At 38.2% G+C, this 15,749-nt stretch overlaps 1 protein-coding gene across 1 annotated transcript; it reads left to right on the top strand.

Moving 5' to 3' along the window:
* On the top strand, positions 7,874-10,568 carry LOC109233057 (tyrosine-specific transport protein). The gene is made up of 2 exons (XM_019398806.1): positions 7,874-9,683; positions 9,845-10,568. The coding sequence occupies exons 1-2, from the start codon at positions 8,218-8,220 to the stop codon at positions 9,921-9,923; spliced, it is 1,545 nt and encodes a 514-aa protein (XP_019254351.1). The 5' UTR covers positions 7,874-8,217; the 3' UTR covers positions 9,924-10,568.

Here is a 15,749-nt window from a genome sequence, read left to right as displayed (position 1 = left end):
GCAATATATTGCACATGAATTATATTTTTATGAACTTCAAGTTTATTATCTTATTCTAGGATCTAGATGTACAAATGATAATTCATTCCACGTAACTTTTTCTCAATTGTTTATCCCGTCTCCCCTCATTTTAGAAAAACTAATTTATTTCCTACACTTTGAAAATCCACATTTCTGTGTTATGATGTTAATCAAAATTCATACACCGCACATTAATAATAACAAAATAAAATTATTTGGTTCCTGACCCTAAACCACTTGTGAGGAGAGAATATAGTATACTTTTCGTATATAACGTATATCAAACTGATATAGATAACTTTATTCTCATAAGCAATAGTTTAGCTATTAAGTGGATGCACTCAATATATTATTTTGCTAAACCAACTGTGATGTAAACCAACTTATCAGAATGAACTGTCTTGATTAAAAAATCTGAAAATTATTCTTTAAATTAAATTGTTGAGTAAGTTACCTCGCAAACACCAGGTTACGTTTTAATAATAATGGCACAAGTAACCATCTCATAGATGCATCTTATGTGGTATATATGGCAGGTGAATGAGCCCATATTCACCTTTGGTATTTTCAGTATCCTAATTTTAGTTGGTCTAGTAATTAGTAAGAACAAGCAAAATACGAGAATTCGTAAAAAACCTCTAGTTCTTTAATATTTACCCATGTGAATTCTATTTTATTTTTGCACATCATACTTAAATTAATATGGGTAAACAAATTATGTCAACTGAATAAATTATCAATATTGATAAACTTTAGGTTTACACCATGACGTGTGCAATTATCAATAAACTCCAAGTTTATTATGATATAGACTTTTATATCAGTAAACTTCTACTTTATTATGGCATTCTATATGTGTAGCACGAATTAAAAAAATAAAATGAGTAGTTTTTCACATATATATTACCCCGCTAAAAGTTATTGTAATAGAAGATATTAAGTCTTTCCTTTATTTATAGTCTCAATATAACCAACCGCTTTTCGGAATACTTTAGAAACATAATAAGTTTCTTTGAGACTTACTACGATACAATACCTTATTGATAATCAATTTTATTTCTCCAAAATAGTATAATTGACTCATTCAGAGCTCTCAATTAATTTTTTACTGCCACATATTAATCAACATCCATATGGTTAATGTCTCTTTCAAGGAAAAATTTGTACCATTATGGTCATGGTCAAAATCATTATAGGCAAGATATGTTGCTTCAACTACTTTTGCCCTGTAATAATTACATTACCAAAATATTTTGGCATAACCACAATAGGTAGGTGATCAATGACCATTCATGCAATAATAATAAAATTATTTTCTTATTTCCTCTCAGATCTCCTTCTAGAGGTGAGTGAGGTATATTCACTACCACTAGCACGTTCATATTCTTCCAAGAATGAATATGTATTCATATATCACATGTTGTCACATCCACATCATGAATGAATCATAATCATCCAAATGTGCTATACAAAATCTCATGTCAAATCGATGATAAACATTACTTTCACATAGTAAAGAATTATTTTAAGAATCCTTATTGTTCTCCTTACAAATGATGACGATTATAATTTCGTCTATTGGCACGTCTACATCCATTGATACCTTCACGGTAATAATTGTCTTCTTTCATAATTATCACATATTGCTACCACATTCTCTTAAGGGAACGAGAATGAAGCAAATTCAACGGGACGAGTTTTCACTCCTTGTGCTCACAATCATACATGAATTTGACTATGGCAAGACATAAATTTTTTATCACTCCGGGTGGTTATAATTTCTTACAAAATCTATTAGAATTATAATCAAAATTTATTGTCTTTGCTTGTATTTAAAAGCAAATTATAGAATTTCAAGAATTTAAAAGAGAAAAATAAGGTAAAATACTTACCTTAAATCCAAAATCTATTCATGAAGAAAGTTCATGGAATACTGACAATCATTATGCTCAATATTATGTACAAGTCGAGCACTATACACGTATCCCAAAGCCTCTGACCAAGAGCCTCACACAAATTCCTGTATCTTCTCTTCACGAGTTGTTTAATTTCTCAAACATTAGACAACTAATTAATAGTATATCCACAAATTAAAACAACCGTCCTCTCTCAACTGGTTAGAGTCTCGTGCTGATAAGGTGTTATAAATAATAAATGAAGAAAAGAGTATTGCTGAGAAAAATAGAAAGAAAGAATTCTTATTGATTTGGGATGAATTACAATGGAATAGAATCTCTCTATTTATAGGGGAAAAGTGAATTAATTACAAAGTAACAAACTCTAAAATCTCTCTGAAAATACACATTCACCATAAATAAATTCAACTATACTAAGCAAAACATAGAACGCAACTGAATCATATGATCCGCAGAGTCAACTAGTTAGAAAGGCTATAGCTTGTAGATACACTTATATCGAGTTCCAGTCTCTAATCAAAATCTTTGAAAGACTTTACTTAGTGCAATAGCTACACAATAGCTTTTCCTTCAAATCCTTATTAAAAATATTATTTGAGAAAATAAATATATTTTAAAACAAGTAAATTTTACAAGTGTAACGACCCGGCCGGTCGTTTTGAGTATTATAGACCAGTTCCCCTATTTATTGCATATTCTGTGTTTGTTTTTCATTATCTGACTTGCTGGGGTGGTTGGTTTGGTTCTGGGGATGTTTTGGAAAAATTGGGATACTTAGTCCCAAGGTTGGAAGCCTAAGTTGAAAGAGTTGACTAGATGTTGACTTATGAATAAATGGCTCCGGAATAGAGTTAACGATTCCGATAGCTCCGTATGGTGATTTTAGACTTAGGAATGTGTCCAGATATTGATTTGGAGGTTCGTAGATGATTTTGGCTTGAATTGGCGAAAGTTGAAAAATTGGAAGTTTCAAGAGTTGTGAAGTTTAACCGAGAGTTGACTTTGTGATTATCAGCCTCGGATTTTAGTTTTGAAAGTTGGAATAGGTCTGTTGAGTCCTTGATTACCCGTGTGTAAAATTTGAGGTCAAACAGAGTTGGTTTGATAGGTTTCGGCATCGATTGTTGAAGTTGGAAATTTATTAGTTTCATTAGGCTTGAATTGGGGTGTGATTCGTATTTTGATGTCATTTAAGGCCTCAACTAAGCTCGTATGATGATTTAGGACTTGTTGGTATGTTTGGTTGAGGTCCCCGGAGCCTCAGGTGGATTTCAGATGGCTAACGGATTGAAATTGGACTTAGAAGAATTTCTGATGCTGTTGATGTCTGGTGCCATCGCACCTATGGAGGATTGGTTGCAGGTGTGCCACCACAGAAGCGAGCCAGGGGTCGCAGGTGCGATATCGCATGCACGATGGCTAGGCCGTAGGTGCGGTAGGTCGGGTATTGAGCGTTTTTCCGCAGAAGCAGATTTTTAACTGCAAAAGAGGTATCGCAGAAACGGCTAAATGGACAGCATAAGCGGAACCACTGCAGCGATTAAATTAAAAGGGTTTCGTGATTTCTTCATTTTTGGAGTTTGGGAGCTTGGTTGGAGGCGATTTTTTAGAGGGGTTTCACGAGATTTCAAGAGGTAAGCCACTTTTGATCATTTTTATTCATTAATATTGAACCCATTGAGTTTCCCACCTAGATTAGTGTTTTTAAGGTGAAATTTGGGAATTTTTGGACTAGGGATTGGAGAGTAAGATTTGGAGATGAGTGACGATTTGATGTCAGAATTGGATAATTTTGGTATGGTTGGACTTGTTATTGAATGGGTGTTCGAATTTTATAAATTTTATCGGATTTCAAGACGTGGGCCCGGGGTTGACTTTTTGACTTTTGTTAAAGAACCTAGCTTTCATATGGAATTGATTCTTAAAGCTTGTGTTGATTGTATTGAGTTGTTTGTGGCTAGATTCGAGTCGTTCAGAGGCCAATTCGCGAGGCAAGGGTGTCACGACCCCAGTTCACCCTCCATGAACATGTCGTGATGGCACCTAGTTCCTACAACTAGGCAAGCCTAACAGTGCGGAATAACAAATTAACATTTGCGGAATAATTAATTAAAACTGAACATACGGAAATAACAACTGTATATAAGGCCACTCGGCCTATACAACTCAAAAATATGCGGAAGTCTACAACTAAATCCCAAAACCCGGAAACTCACGGGAAACACAGGCTAATAGAATGTAGTAATCTGTTCTACACCAGAATGTCTAAACAACATGAAAGGAAAGAAAGGAACTACCTGCTAAAGTCGGAATAGAGTAGAGACTCCTGGTCTGCGAACGTAGCAGATATACCTCAAGTCTCAGCTAGGACTCTCCACCACGAGGATGATACGCCTGGGAGGAAGTACCTGGATCTGCGCATAAAAAAAAAACATGCGCAGAAGAGGCATGAGTACACCACAGCGGTACTCAGTAAGTGCCAAGCCTAACCTCGGTTGGGTAGTGACGAGGAAGGTCAGGGCCCTACTGAGATAGAACATAATAAATAATGAGATAACGGAAGCAGTTTAAATAAAGTCTATAGCGAGAATCTAAACCAGGTAAATAAGGAAGAACAGTAATAGAAAACAAAGGTAACAATACAAGGAAAACTGCCCTCAACAAGGAATAATAGCCGGGGGATCTCTTGGTATCCCGAGGATCTCTTGGTATCCTCAATAAGTAAGTCGGGGATCTCTTGGTATCCCGAGGATCTCTGGGTATCCTCAATAAGTAAGCCAGGGATCTCTTGGTATCCCAATATATATAGAAACACATGTGCCAGGGATCTCTTGGTATCCCGCACCCTCAGTCCAGAATATCTCAAGTACAGGGGATCTCCCGGGAAGCCGTCCCATAGTCCCAAATTAAACACACAACAACAACAACCCATAATCTCAAAATAAATGCTAAAATCAGGACAAGTAATAGTAAATTCAAGCCTAACATGCTTAACAGAGTACAAATAGTACAGCTAAACAAATAAGCAAGTAAGCCAGCTAAACATGCGTCTCTAAGCTAGCACAGGTATAAACTTACAGTCTAAAATGAACAAGTAAACAGGAAATCTCAATTTAAATACTTCAAGTAGAAACGGGTTTACAGCAATTAGCTCAAGTACGCGCTCGTCACCTCACGTACGAGGCATTCAAATATTCAAAGATCATGTCCTAAGGGGAAAGGTCCCCCATACAAGGTTAGACAAGCCACTTACCTCGAACCGGCTCAATATCAACTAGAAACCACGCTCTTGCCACAAGTATCCGACTCCAAATGGACCAAATCTATTCAATTCAATTACACATTGTATATAACATCGCAAACACATGGTTTTGCTATTAAATTCAAAGCTACGGCGTGGAAATTGATTTTTCCAACTTTTGAAACTCAACCCTCGAAATTCCCTTTTCTGAACAGGTATTTCCGCTTCTGCGGACAAGGGACCGCTTCTGCGGTCCCGCTTCTGCGGAAACCAAGCCGCTTCTGCGGTTTTCACTTAATGGGCCAGGTTCCGCTTCTGCGGTACAAATCTCACAGGTGCGAACCGCATCTGCGGTCAAACCTTCCGCACCTGCGGAAAAGCTGAGGAGTCCAAATTACGCTTCTGCGATGACCAAGGCCGCTTCTGCGGCTCCGCTTCTGCGGTTCCCAAGCCGCAGAAGCGAAAAGATACCAGAAGCAGCAGAACTGCTACCTCTCAACTTCCAAAATTCTTCCGTTAACCACCCGAAATTATCCCGAGGCCCCCGGGACCTTAACCAAAAGCACCAATACCACCTAATACCTTATTCAAACTTGTACCAATCTTAAAAACACCTAAAACAACGCTGGAAACCCGAATTAATCAAAGATTCAAGCCTAAGAACTTCAAATTCCAATAAAACACGCTTTCGATCAAAAACCTACCCGAACCTCGTCCGAATGACCTGAAATTTTGCACACACATCCCAAATGACATGACGGAACTATTGTAACTTCCGAAATTCAAATTTGACCCTCGAATCAAAAACTCACTATCGGATCGGAAACTTATAAAATTCAAACTTCGGCATTTCAAGCCTAAATGAGCTACGGACTTCCAAAACACATTCCGAATACGCTCCCAACCCCGAAATCACCTAACGGAGCTAACGGAACCATCGGATTTTCATTTCGAGGTCGTCTTCCCACTGTTCCGACTACGGACCACTTTTCAACACTTAAGCCTCATTTAGGGACTAAGTGTCCCAAAGCTCTCCGAAACTCAACACCGAACGTCCTGGCAAACCAAAATAGCAGAAATGAACTTAGGGGAAGCAATTAATGGGGGATCGGGGCGTAAATTCTTAAGACGACTAGCCGGGTCGTCACAAAGGGCTTGTTGGAGTAGAGATTTACGCGGATTGAGGTAAGTACTTCTAAACTTGGTTCTGGGGTTATGAATCCCCGAACTACATTTTATGTGATTGGTGTAGCGGTGACGCACATACTAGGTGACGGGCGTGTGGGCGTGCACCGTAGTGATTGTGACTCGGTTAAGTCCGTGGAACTGTATAGTTATCAAACCCTATTTCTATCCATGAAACTCCTACTTGTTAGAGTAATTGAGCTACAATCCATGCTAGAAATCATGCTCAGACTATATGCTTGTTCTGTTGGGACCCATAGAGGTCACTTCTGTTGTTGGATTATTTGCTTAAATTGCAATTATATGCTCAATCACATCTATCATTTGCATATCATATCTCAGTCTTTGTTGCTATTTATTGTTACATCACACTATCATTGTTTGGGCTGATTGTCATGAGGTTTGTGAGCTCGAGAGACTGGAGAGATTGATGACTGAGTGAGGCTGAGGGCCTGATTTTGAGTGATATTTATGGGATCGGGCTGCACGCTGCAATAGGCTTTATTGATTCATGCCATGATTGGTTTATATTAGCGCTTGGGCAGGATCCGCCTCTCCGGAGTCTGACATACCAGCAATGAGTGCACGTACCTACTGAGTGTGAGTGCCGAGTGATCGAGAGCACTGAGAGATCGAGAGTGCAGAGTGACTGGGAGTACTAAGTGACTAGGAGTACTGAGTGATTGAGCGTGCTGAGTGAGATTGAATATTCCGAGAGTATGTATATGACTTTATTACTGTGTTGCATTACAGTTGGCATGCATAATTGACATATAGATATGGAGATGTAACATTCCTCATATCAGTCACACTTGGCATATTTTATCCGTGTTGAACTTAAACTATTAAACTTGAAGGCATGTCTACATTTCTGTACTGTTATGATCTCGGTTTGGACTATACCTGTCTGAGCTCGTCACTACTTTCAGCCCAAGGTTAGTCTTGTTACTTATTGAGTACATTGGGTCGATTGTACTCATACTACACTCTACACTTCAAGTGTAGATCCAGGTATATCTGGACACAGCGGTTGCCAGGTTTGGATCTTCATCTGCTTGGAGACTTTTGAGGTAGCTGCTTTGACGTCCGCAAACCTCGACTCTCCTTCTTTTCAGTTTATTAGCACTGTTCTATATTCCTAGACAATTGTTTTAGCCGTTAGACGGTATTGTCATTTAGATGCTCATGTACTCAGTGACACTCGGATTTTGGGGGATTTTGTATTGAGTTGCAGTATTTTCTTATCAGTCATCTATGTGATTTTCACTATTAAGCTTACTTCGTTATGTTTTCAATTTAAAGATGTGTGGTTAATTGTGATTATCGGCTTGCCTAGTGTTACGATAGACGCTATCACTGACATGCGAAATTTTGGATCGTGACAACAAGTTTGGCGAAACATTGATTTAGCCTTAATGCTCTTTTTGGTAGGGTCTAGGAATCAGGGTCTAGGAATCATCATATAAGATTCTCCTTAAAAAGCTAGTACTCCATAAAACTGATTCTTTAAAACACGTGCTTAGGCAGGACGGGAACCCTCACATCCATTTGTCAATTGTCACCGCCGCCTGAATATTCAACTGTAAGGGGCCTGCTTTCTGGATTTGTCAGTCACTACTCAGTTCCGACCCTTTTCATTTCTGCACACAAACAACTTTTTACATAATTCTTCTCCTTCCCTCTCATAACCCCATTTATTGTATTTGATTGCCGATATAAAAAAAATCCATTCTAAGTACTTTCTATGGTTACTTGTCAAATGCAAGCAAGAATTCTCTCATTTTTACACAGCTGAATCAAAGGTGGAAAGTTGAAGGGATCTTGAAATTTTTTTTTTTTTTGGGTATATAAGCAATGCTTCTTTCACAGCAGTTCAAGTTTCAATTTTTCAGCCACAATACTTGTCATATAACTCATTGCAAAAGCTCAAAAGTTCCAACTTTTAAGCAACTACTCTATAAGCCCACTCTCGAAGCATTTACAGTTAGGTGTGTAAAGCACAAACCTTTAGCTGTCTCTTTGGATGCAAATGAAGCTAGTTTTTCAGATGAACAATGTAATGTTGAAGAAAAGATTGAAGTGGCTAAGGACAAAAGCTTTTGGGGTGCTGTAAGTTTGGTTGTAGGTACTGCTGTAGGGCCTGGAATGTTGGGATTACCTGCATTAACTGTAAAATCTGGTCCACTTCCATCAACTGTAGCCCTATTATTGACTTGGGTATATGTCATTTCCTCTATCATTCTTGTAGCTGAACTTAGTTTTGCTGCAATGGAGGAAGATGGGGTTGATGAAGTTAGCTTTACTAGTCTTGCAACCAAGACATTAGGAAGTAAAATTGGTTCTTTTGTTGCTTTGGTCTATGCTTCACTAACTTTTGCTTTGTTAGTAGCCTGTGTTTCAGGCATTGGTTCAATTATTTCTCAGTGGTTTTGCAAAATTAATCCTGTTATTGCTAATGGACTGTGTCCATCACTGGTTGGACTAGTTTTATGTTTGTTACCTTTTAAGGTTATTGATGTAGCCAATAGGTGTCTATGCATTATGATGCTTTTCTCCATTACAGCACTTGTGGTAATTGGACTATTTGTTGGGAGAATGAATATTGTAACTTCTTTTGGATTTGCTTCTTGGAGATTTTCCTCAATCTTGCCTGCTATTCCTGTAGCTGTGCTTACAATGGGGTTCCATGTAATCACACCTTTTATTTGTAAAATTGCTGGGAATACTGTACATGATGCTAGAAAAGCAATAATTCTAGGTGGGACTATTCCTTTAATCATGGTTGTATCATGGAATTTGATTGTTTTGGGACTTTCTGGGAACAATGCTTCATATGTCTCAAGCGATCCGATCTCACTCTTGCTCTCTGTTAATTCCTCTGCTCTACCAGCAGTTCAAGGTTTTGCATTTTCAGCACTGGCCACTAGCTTGATAGGATATGCAATTAGTTTTCCGAAACAGGTTGTCGACACATTGGATTTGATCCTCAGTAGTCCTAGAGGAGTAACAACTCAAGGTGAAGTAGGCAAAGTTGGATCAGCCAGTTTCAAGTTCAGGCAAAATCTTGGAAATGCAGGAGAAGTTTCTTATAGTGGAATCAAGAGTGATAATGGTTTGGAAATTAGAGGGAAACATGGTTTCAAATTTATGCAAAGCATTGTGATGCCTTTTGTTCTAGCTTTGCCAGTTCTCATTGGTTCTTTCTTTCCCTCTACATTTTCAAGAGCTCTTGATTTTGCTGGGATTTATGCAAACTGCTTTCTGTTTGGCATCCTTCCGCCGGTGATGACATACATTTATCAGTCCAGGAAAAAGCTCAGGTATGCCGCTACTAATTATAGAAAGATAAGAGCCAATGAGAATTAGCAACTCATTAAGAACCAATTATGATTTTAACTCATTATATGTTGTCTAATACAGTGCAAAAACAATAGCATGAAATTCTAATAACATATTTTATGTGGTGTTAACTTTTCAACAGGTTAGGCATCCTGCCAGGAGGAGATGGTGTGCTACTACTACTTTTAGCCATTGCTGTTACTCTAGCCATTTGGCATTAGGTGGCTAAGTATGCAACAACTTCTGTGCTATACTTGTTCACCTGTTTCTTGAAGGTTAAATGGAGCATAGCACAAGTAAACTGAGAAAATTTTTAAATTGAAAAATTGACTCTAACTTGAGGATATTTAAAAGAGCAGATACAAGAAAGGTCATAGTTGTTGTTGTGTGCCGAATATTTGCAACTTATTGGTGATTCTGTTAGAGTAAAAAGCTAGATTAGAGAATATATTTGCAACTTAAAGTAGCTTGGAAGGGCAAAATCTGGATTTACTCTTGCAGGGGAAACTTGTTAAGTGGGGCATCAATGTTGATTCTTGTATCAAACTCATTGTGATCAGTCAACGGTTCGGTTCACCTGCTTGTGGAATGTGAGGGTTAAATATTTGTATGGCTTAAGTCGCAGCATTTGGCAATGGCGGATCTAAGTTATGTATTATGGGTGTTTAAGCACCCATTGCTTCTTCTGTTGGTATTAGAAGACTGATACAGTGTTTGTTATTTTAGTTGGTTAGTCTTTGAGTTGTTAGGACCTTTGTTTTTCACTGTAGGTGTGCTAGATTACTAGCATTGCCTTTTTGTTCTACTGGTATTGTTTTGAGACAGCTATTACAACTTTGAAAGTAAAATGCAACAACTCCAATAGTAGTAGCATAATTACAAACTGAAAGTAAAATACAACTAGAGAGAATTTTGCATCATAGCTAGTGAGAAGTATTTCTCATAATTCCCAAACAACAGTTTCTTTGTGGAAGGGAAAGTGACTAGTATTAGTATTAGTATTATGAAAATGAGTAGCCACTGACCACTGTTTGTTACATACCCTCAAAACTACACTGAGCTCTTTCTTTTTTTGCTAGAAAGGTGCATAATTTGTTATTATGCCGTAAATTAGAGAGAGTTATTACAGTCCCAGACTGATCTTAACGAAGCAATCCCTAGTAAGTCTTTGCGGAAAGTAGAGAAAGCAAATAAAGGTGGTTCACTCCAGAAGTGTTCGTCACACTCAACGTTAGTATGTGAGTTACAGCTGCTCCTAAACTGCGCTAGTGTGTGCACCACTTGGTTTCCTTCACGGTAGACATGCCTAACATCCGGCTGGCCCAGTGCGTCGAGCAGGAACCTGGTATGCACGATATTGCTCCTCCTCTATATGTTTATGTCGCTCCTCATTCTCGCATTCGTCCAATTCTTACAGAATTCTCCTTTTCCATGTATTCACATTTTGATTTCTTTTAGTGCTGTAGGGAACTTGAAGTTTCTATGGAGGTGTCTTTTTCTATTTTCAACCATTATCCGATAAAGTAAAACAAAAAAGAAAAAGAGAAAGAATAACCACAAATATCATGGCTTCCGTTCCTTTTTGCAAGCCGTAATTAGTACACTGATCCAGATTCATCTGATATCTGCAAGTCTGCAACTGTGTGAAAGCAATTTCCAATCCTTTTAATAGGGCGATAATTTCTGCTTGTATGGGTGATGAGACCATTATGTGGCAGGAGAACTCATTAATCCATTTTCCTTGGAATCTTTGATGATTCCACCTGCTCCTCCAATGTTGGAGTTTGTTTGGTGTGCACCATCTATATTGAGTTTATAGATGTTTTGTGTTAGGGGTGTCCATTTTATCGAGATTTTTGTGGTTATGAAATGTTTGAAGTTTTGGTTTGTTAGGCAAAGTTATTCCATCGCGTGCGTAACTGTTTTTTTGCTATCAGTGTGTGTTGAGCAGTTATTAAAATGTTATGATTACTGTTGAGCCAAATATGCTAAAGAATAATTGGTGTGATAATAACCAACGGGATTGATGAGTTATTTGGTAGTATGATGCTCGTAGTGGAGGTAAAATTATCCTTTATCCAATCTAGTCGGCTTGAGTTTGGGGGTGATGATGTTTAGCTCTCCCCATATTGTGTTGTTCATAGGGCAGTGATAGAATATGTGATTTATGTTTTCCTCTGTCCCATAATGTTGCAGGAGTTGCATTCAATTATTTTCCTTTGGGTTAGAACAACTGCAGTAGGCAGTCGTTGATGTATTAGTAGCCAGACGAAAGTTTTGAGTTTGTTGTGGCAGTGTGCTTTCCATATCCAGAAGTGGTTAAAAGGTTCACGAGATTGAGTTGCCTCTGTGAGCCTAATGAAGAGATTGCATGCAGATTTTGTTGTGAAGTTCCCATCTTCTGTTTCTTTCTAGAAGAAGGAGTCATTTAATTTTTCTGAGAACGGAATGTATGTTTGTGTTACGATATCAGAAAGCGTATTTGGTATGTTGTATGGTAGAGCTTCTAGGTTCCAATTTTTATTAGTAATGATGCAGTTAACTTTGTATTTATATCTTCCCTGCCTAACGGCCCCTCAATTAGTTCCCTTGAAGTGTGATGGCCAATAACCCATCTATCATCCTAAATGCTTATTTGGTTCCCGTTTCCAAAATTTCAGGCGATGCCTATGGAGAAGAAAGAATAAGTTTTGGTAGTGCTTTTCTAGATGTAGGAGTCATTTGTTTTGTAAACCATAGGGTTCCTTCTTTGAGTGCTAATGTATTTACCCTTAATTATTTTTGCCCATAGAGATTCAGGATTTGAGTGGTATCTCCATAGTAGGTTTGATAGGAGTGTGATATTTTTCCTTATTGCTTTGTATAGCCCCAAGCCTCCCTCTTGCTTAGGAGATGCTACCTTATTCCAGTTCATGTGATGGGTTTTCCTTTGGTCCGTTGTAGAACCCCATAGGAAGTTTCTCTAGATGCGATCAATATTGTTTCTAGTCTTTGTTGGAAGAAGGTTTATTTATATGGAATGGGTGGGGATGGCTAACAGAGTCAATTGTATATGAGTTAATCTCCCATATAAAGTGAGTAGTTTTGCTTTCCATCCTTTTAGTCGAGTATTCATCATGTCAAGTATGAATGATAATTCGAACTTTTTGGTTGTAAGTTGGTAATCGGAAATCCCAAGTATTTTCCCACATTATTTTTTTTATCTTAATGTTTAGTGTGTTGGCCAACAATGTTTGGTTTTTAACTGGTACATTAGAAGAAAAAAATATTTTGGATTTGAAAATTTTTATTCTCTGCCCGGATTGATGGAAAATGAAGTTGAATATGTTTATGATAGAAGTTGCACTAGTATTGTATGCCTCAGCGAATAGAATAAGGTCATCCGCAAAAAGGAGGTGGGATATGGCTGGGCCATTATGGTTTATTTTAATGAGTTTTCAGTTCAAAATATCTACTTCATAATCAATGCAACGTGTTAGGGATTGCATATAGATGATGAATAGGTACGGGGATAGCGAGTCTCCTTGACGGATGCCTCTTGATGGTATTCTGTAGGTTTGCTATTTGCAATGATTGAAGTTATAGCGGTGGATATGCAATTTATAATAAGCGTTATTAGGTCTTGTGGAAAATTTAATGCATGCAATGAGCTCCTGACGAATGACCATTCAAGTCGGTCAAAGTCCTTTTCAAGATCAATTTTGAGCATCATCTTTCCGGTCTTACTCGTACAATTCCTTAATGAGTGGATCGCTTCTTGGACAATTATTGCATTATCAATTGCTCTCCTTCCCGGAATAAAGCTATATTGATTAGGACTGATAATATTATTGAGGAAAGGGCGAATACGGATTACAATAATTTTGTTATAGTTTTATAGATTGTGTTACAAAGGCTGATGGGCCTATATTGAAAGATATTTTGGGGTTGCTTAACCTTCGGAATAAGAGTTACGTAGGTCCTGTTTATTTTAGGTGGTATTACTAAGTTAGCAAAGGCTTGAGTATAGGTATGAATGATAGCTGAGTTTGTGTCGGGCCAGTATTTCTGGAAGAAAATTGGGTGGATGCCATCCAGACCTGGTGCCTTTAGTGGTTTAAAGGATTTTGTTGCTCTGTTGATTTCTGTTACTAAGAGGGGTCTATTGAGTGCTTCTTTATCCTGTTGTGTGAGGATGTTGAGTAGGCTTGGGTTAGGTGCTATGGTATATCTACATGAATCAAGTTTAGTTGTGTAGATATTTGAGAAGTATTTAATAATAATATTATGTATTCCCTTGGGGTCAAAGGTCCAATTACCAACTGTGTCATTAAGATATATGGAAATTTTTTGTATTGGCATCCCCGTCTTTTATCTATTGAAATCTTGATTTTAATTTCCAAAAATCTTGTTCATCTTGGAGAATTAAGTTATATTCATGAATAAGATTATTTTTAAGAGTATGGTGAAAATGGGTTTTATGTTGTGGGTGCATGTTTTGGAGTTCCAGAATGCGTGCAAGAAGAGTTTTTTTTTAAATTTTTTTTAGTTTTATGTTCTCAAATGTGGACCTGTTCCATTCTTCCACGTGTTATGTGAAGGAAGAAATGGCATGTGTGTAATTTGTATTATTATTCCAGTGTTGTTTAACTGTGTTTTGGAAAAGTCGGTGACTAAGCTACATCTTTCAAAGCGGAAAACGTGCATTAGTTTACTAATATTTTTTGACAGACTTAGCAGTAGTGGGCAGTGGTCCGAATGTGTACGTGGCATCAGGGAACATTTCCACCCAGTCTGAATTTTCAAGAAATCTATCCAATCGTTCCAATATTTGGTGTTGCCTTTTTTTTCTTTTATTTGTCCATGTGAAACGTGGGCCTACAAAACCCAAGTCAATCACATCACTAGCATCAAGACAATTTAGAAATGCAGTACTTCTATTACTATTTATAGGCCTACCTCAAAACTTTTCGGAGGCGGCTGTGACTTTATTAAATTTGCCACATAATAGCCACAGATATGTGTTATTTTTGCAACTATTTGCAGATTATTCCAAAGTATTTTTCCTTTCACTAATAAAGTGCTGGCATAAACTAAGGGGAGTAGCCAATGTTTTGAAGTTCTATTGACCTGGATGTTTGCATGGATCTCCTGGTCGGTATCTGCTACTGGATCCATATCCAACTCTTCACGCTTCCACATTAGTACAACTCCACCAGAGTAGCCATCTGTGCTAATTTCAAACAAGTCAGTGAAACCAATAAATTCTATGAGCTCGTTGTGGCTTTGTATGCGCGTTTCAGTGAGGTAAATGATTGATCGATTGTTCAAGTCGACAATGTCTTTGAAGTTGCGCCGGAATTTCTGGTTGTTGCAACCCCTGCAGCTTTAAAGGAGTATCTTCATTTTGGGTTCATTGGTTAAAACATGAGCTCCCTCCCGGGGCCAGTGACATACGCAGGTGCGCAACTAGTAGGTCATCCACCCCATTGGGTACCGGCAATGGAAAGTCTTCCTCCGTCAGTGTTGGTAGAATCAGTACTGCATATTTGTGGATGATCGAGAAGGGGTAGGTGCAAATGTTCACTGCTATTCGAAGCACATTTTTTGGAACTGTGATGAAGTATTATTTTTCTCTATTTTCGTGGAGTGTGGTCGACAGTGATTCCCGTAGTGTGATGTGTTGCAGCATTTGATATAGGATGCTTGGTGCCTGCACTTCTGGGTTCATTAGGATGATTATATCGGCCTCCAAATTCAAAGGGGCCAATGGCTCCGCTGGTAGTGCCTCCGACTCTATGTCCAGGTTTTCCGGCATTGTTATCTCCTCCATTTCCGGTGATGAGAGCAACCAGGTGTTTGGTGGGGGTGTATAAACTTGTTATTCCTCCTGTACTTACTGGGTCTCTTGTACCTGCACTGGTTGCGGCTGGTAGTGTCTTTGAAATTGTGGTGGACGTTGAGTGGCTGTAGTCAGATGGTTTACCATCTCTATCGTGGCTATTTCAGGTTCTACATTGTTTCCATTCGTATTTTCGTATGGGGCCCCCAATCCTATAACCGATCGA

The sequence above is a fragment of the Nicotiana attenuata genome, chromosome 10 (genome assembly GCF_001879085.1).
Source record: "Nicotiana attenuata strain UT chromosome 10, NIATTr2, whole genome shotgun sequence".
Lineage (NCBI taxonomy): Eukaryota > Viridiplantae > Streptophyta > Magnoliopsida > Solanales > Solanaceae > Nicotiana > Nicotiana attenuata.
Note: the sequence above shows the minus strand (reverse complement) of the source record. Positions and strands in the feature narration are given on the sequence as shown.

Bases quoted from the DNA above. Each gene is read 5' to 3' on its own strand.
- LOC109233057 (XM_019398806.1), top strand. From the start codon at position 8,218: ATGCTTCTTTCACAGCAGTTCAAGTTTCAATTTTTCAGCCACAATACT. The intron at 9,684-9,844 runs GTATGCCGCTAC...ACTTTTCAACAG, and splicing joins CAGTCCAGGAAAAAGCTCAG to GTTAGGCATCCTGCCAGGAG.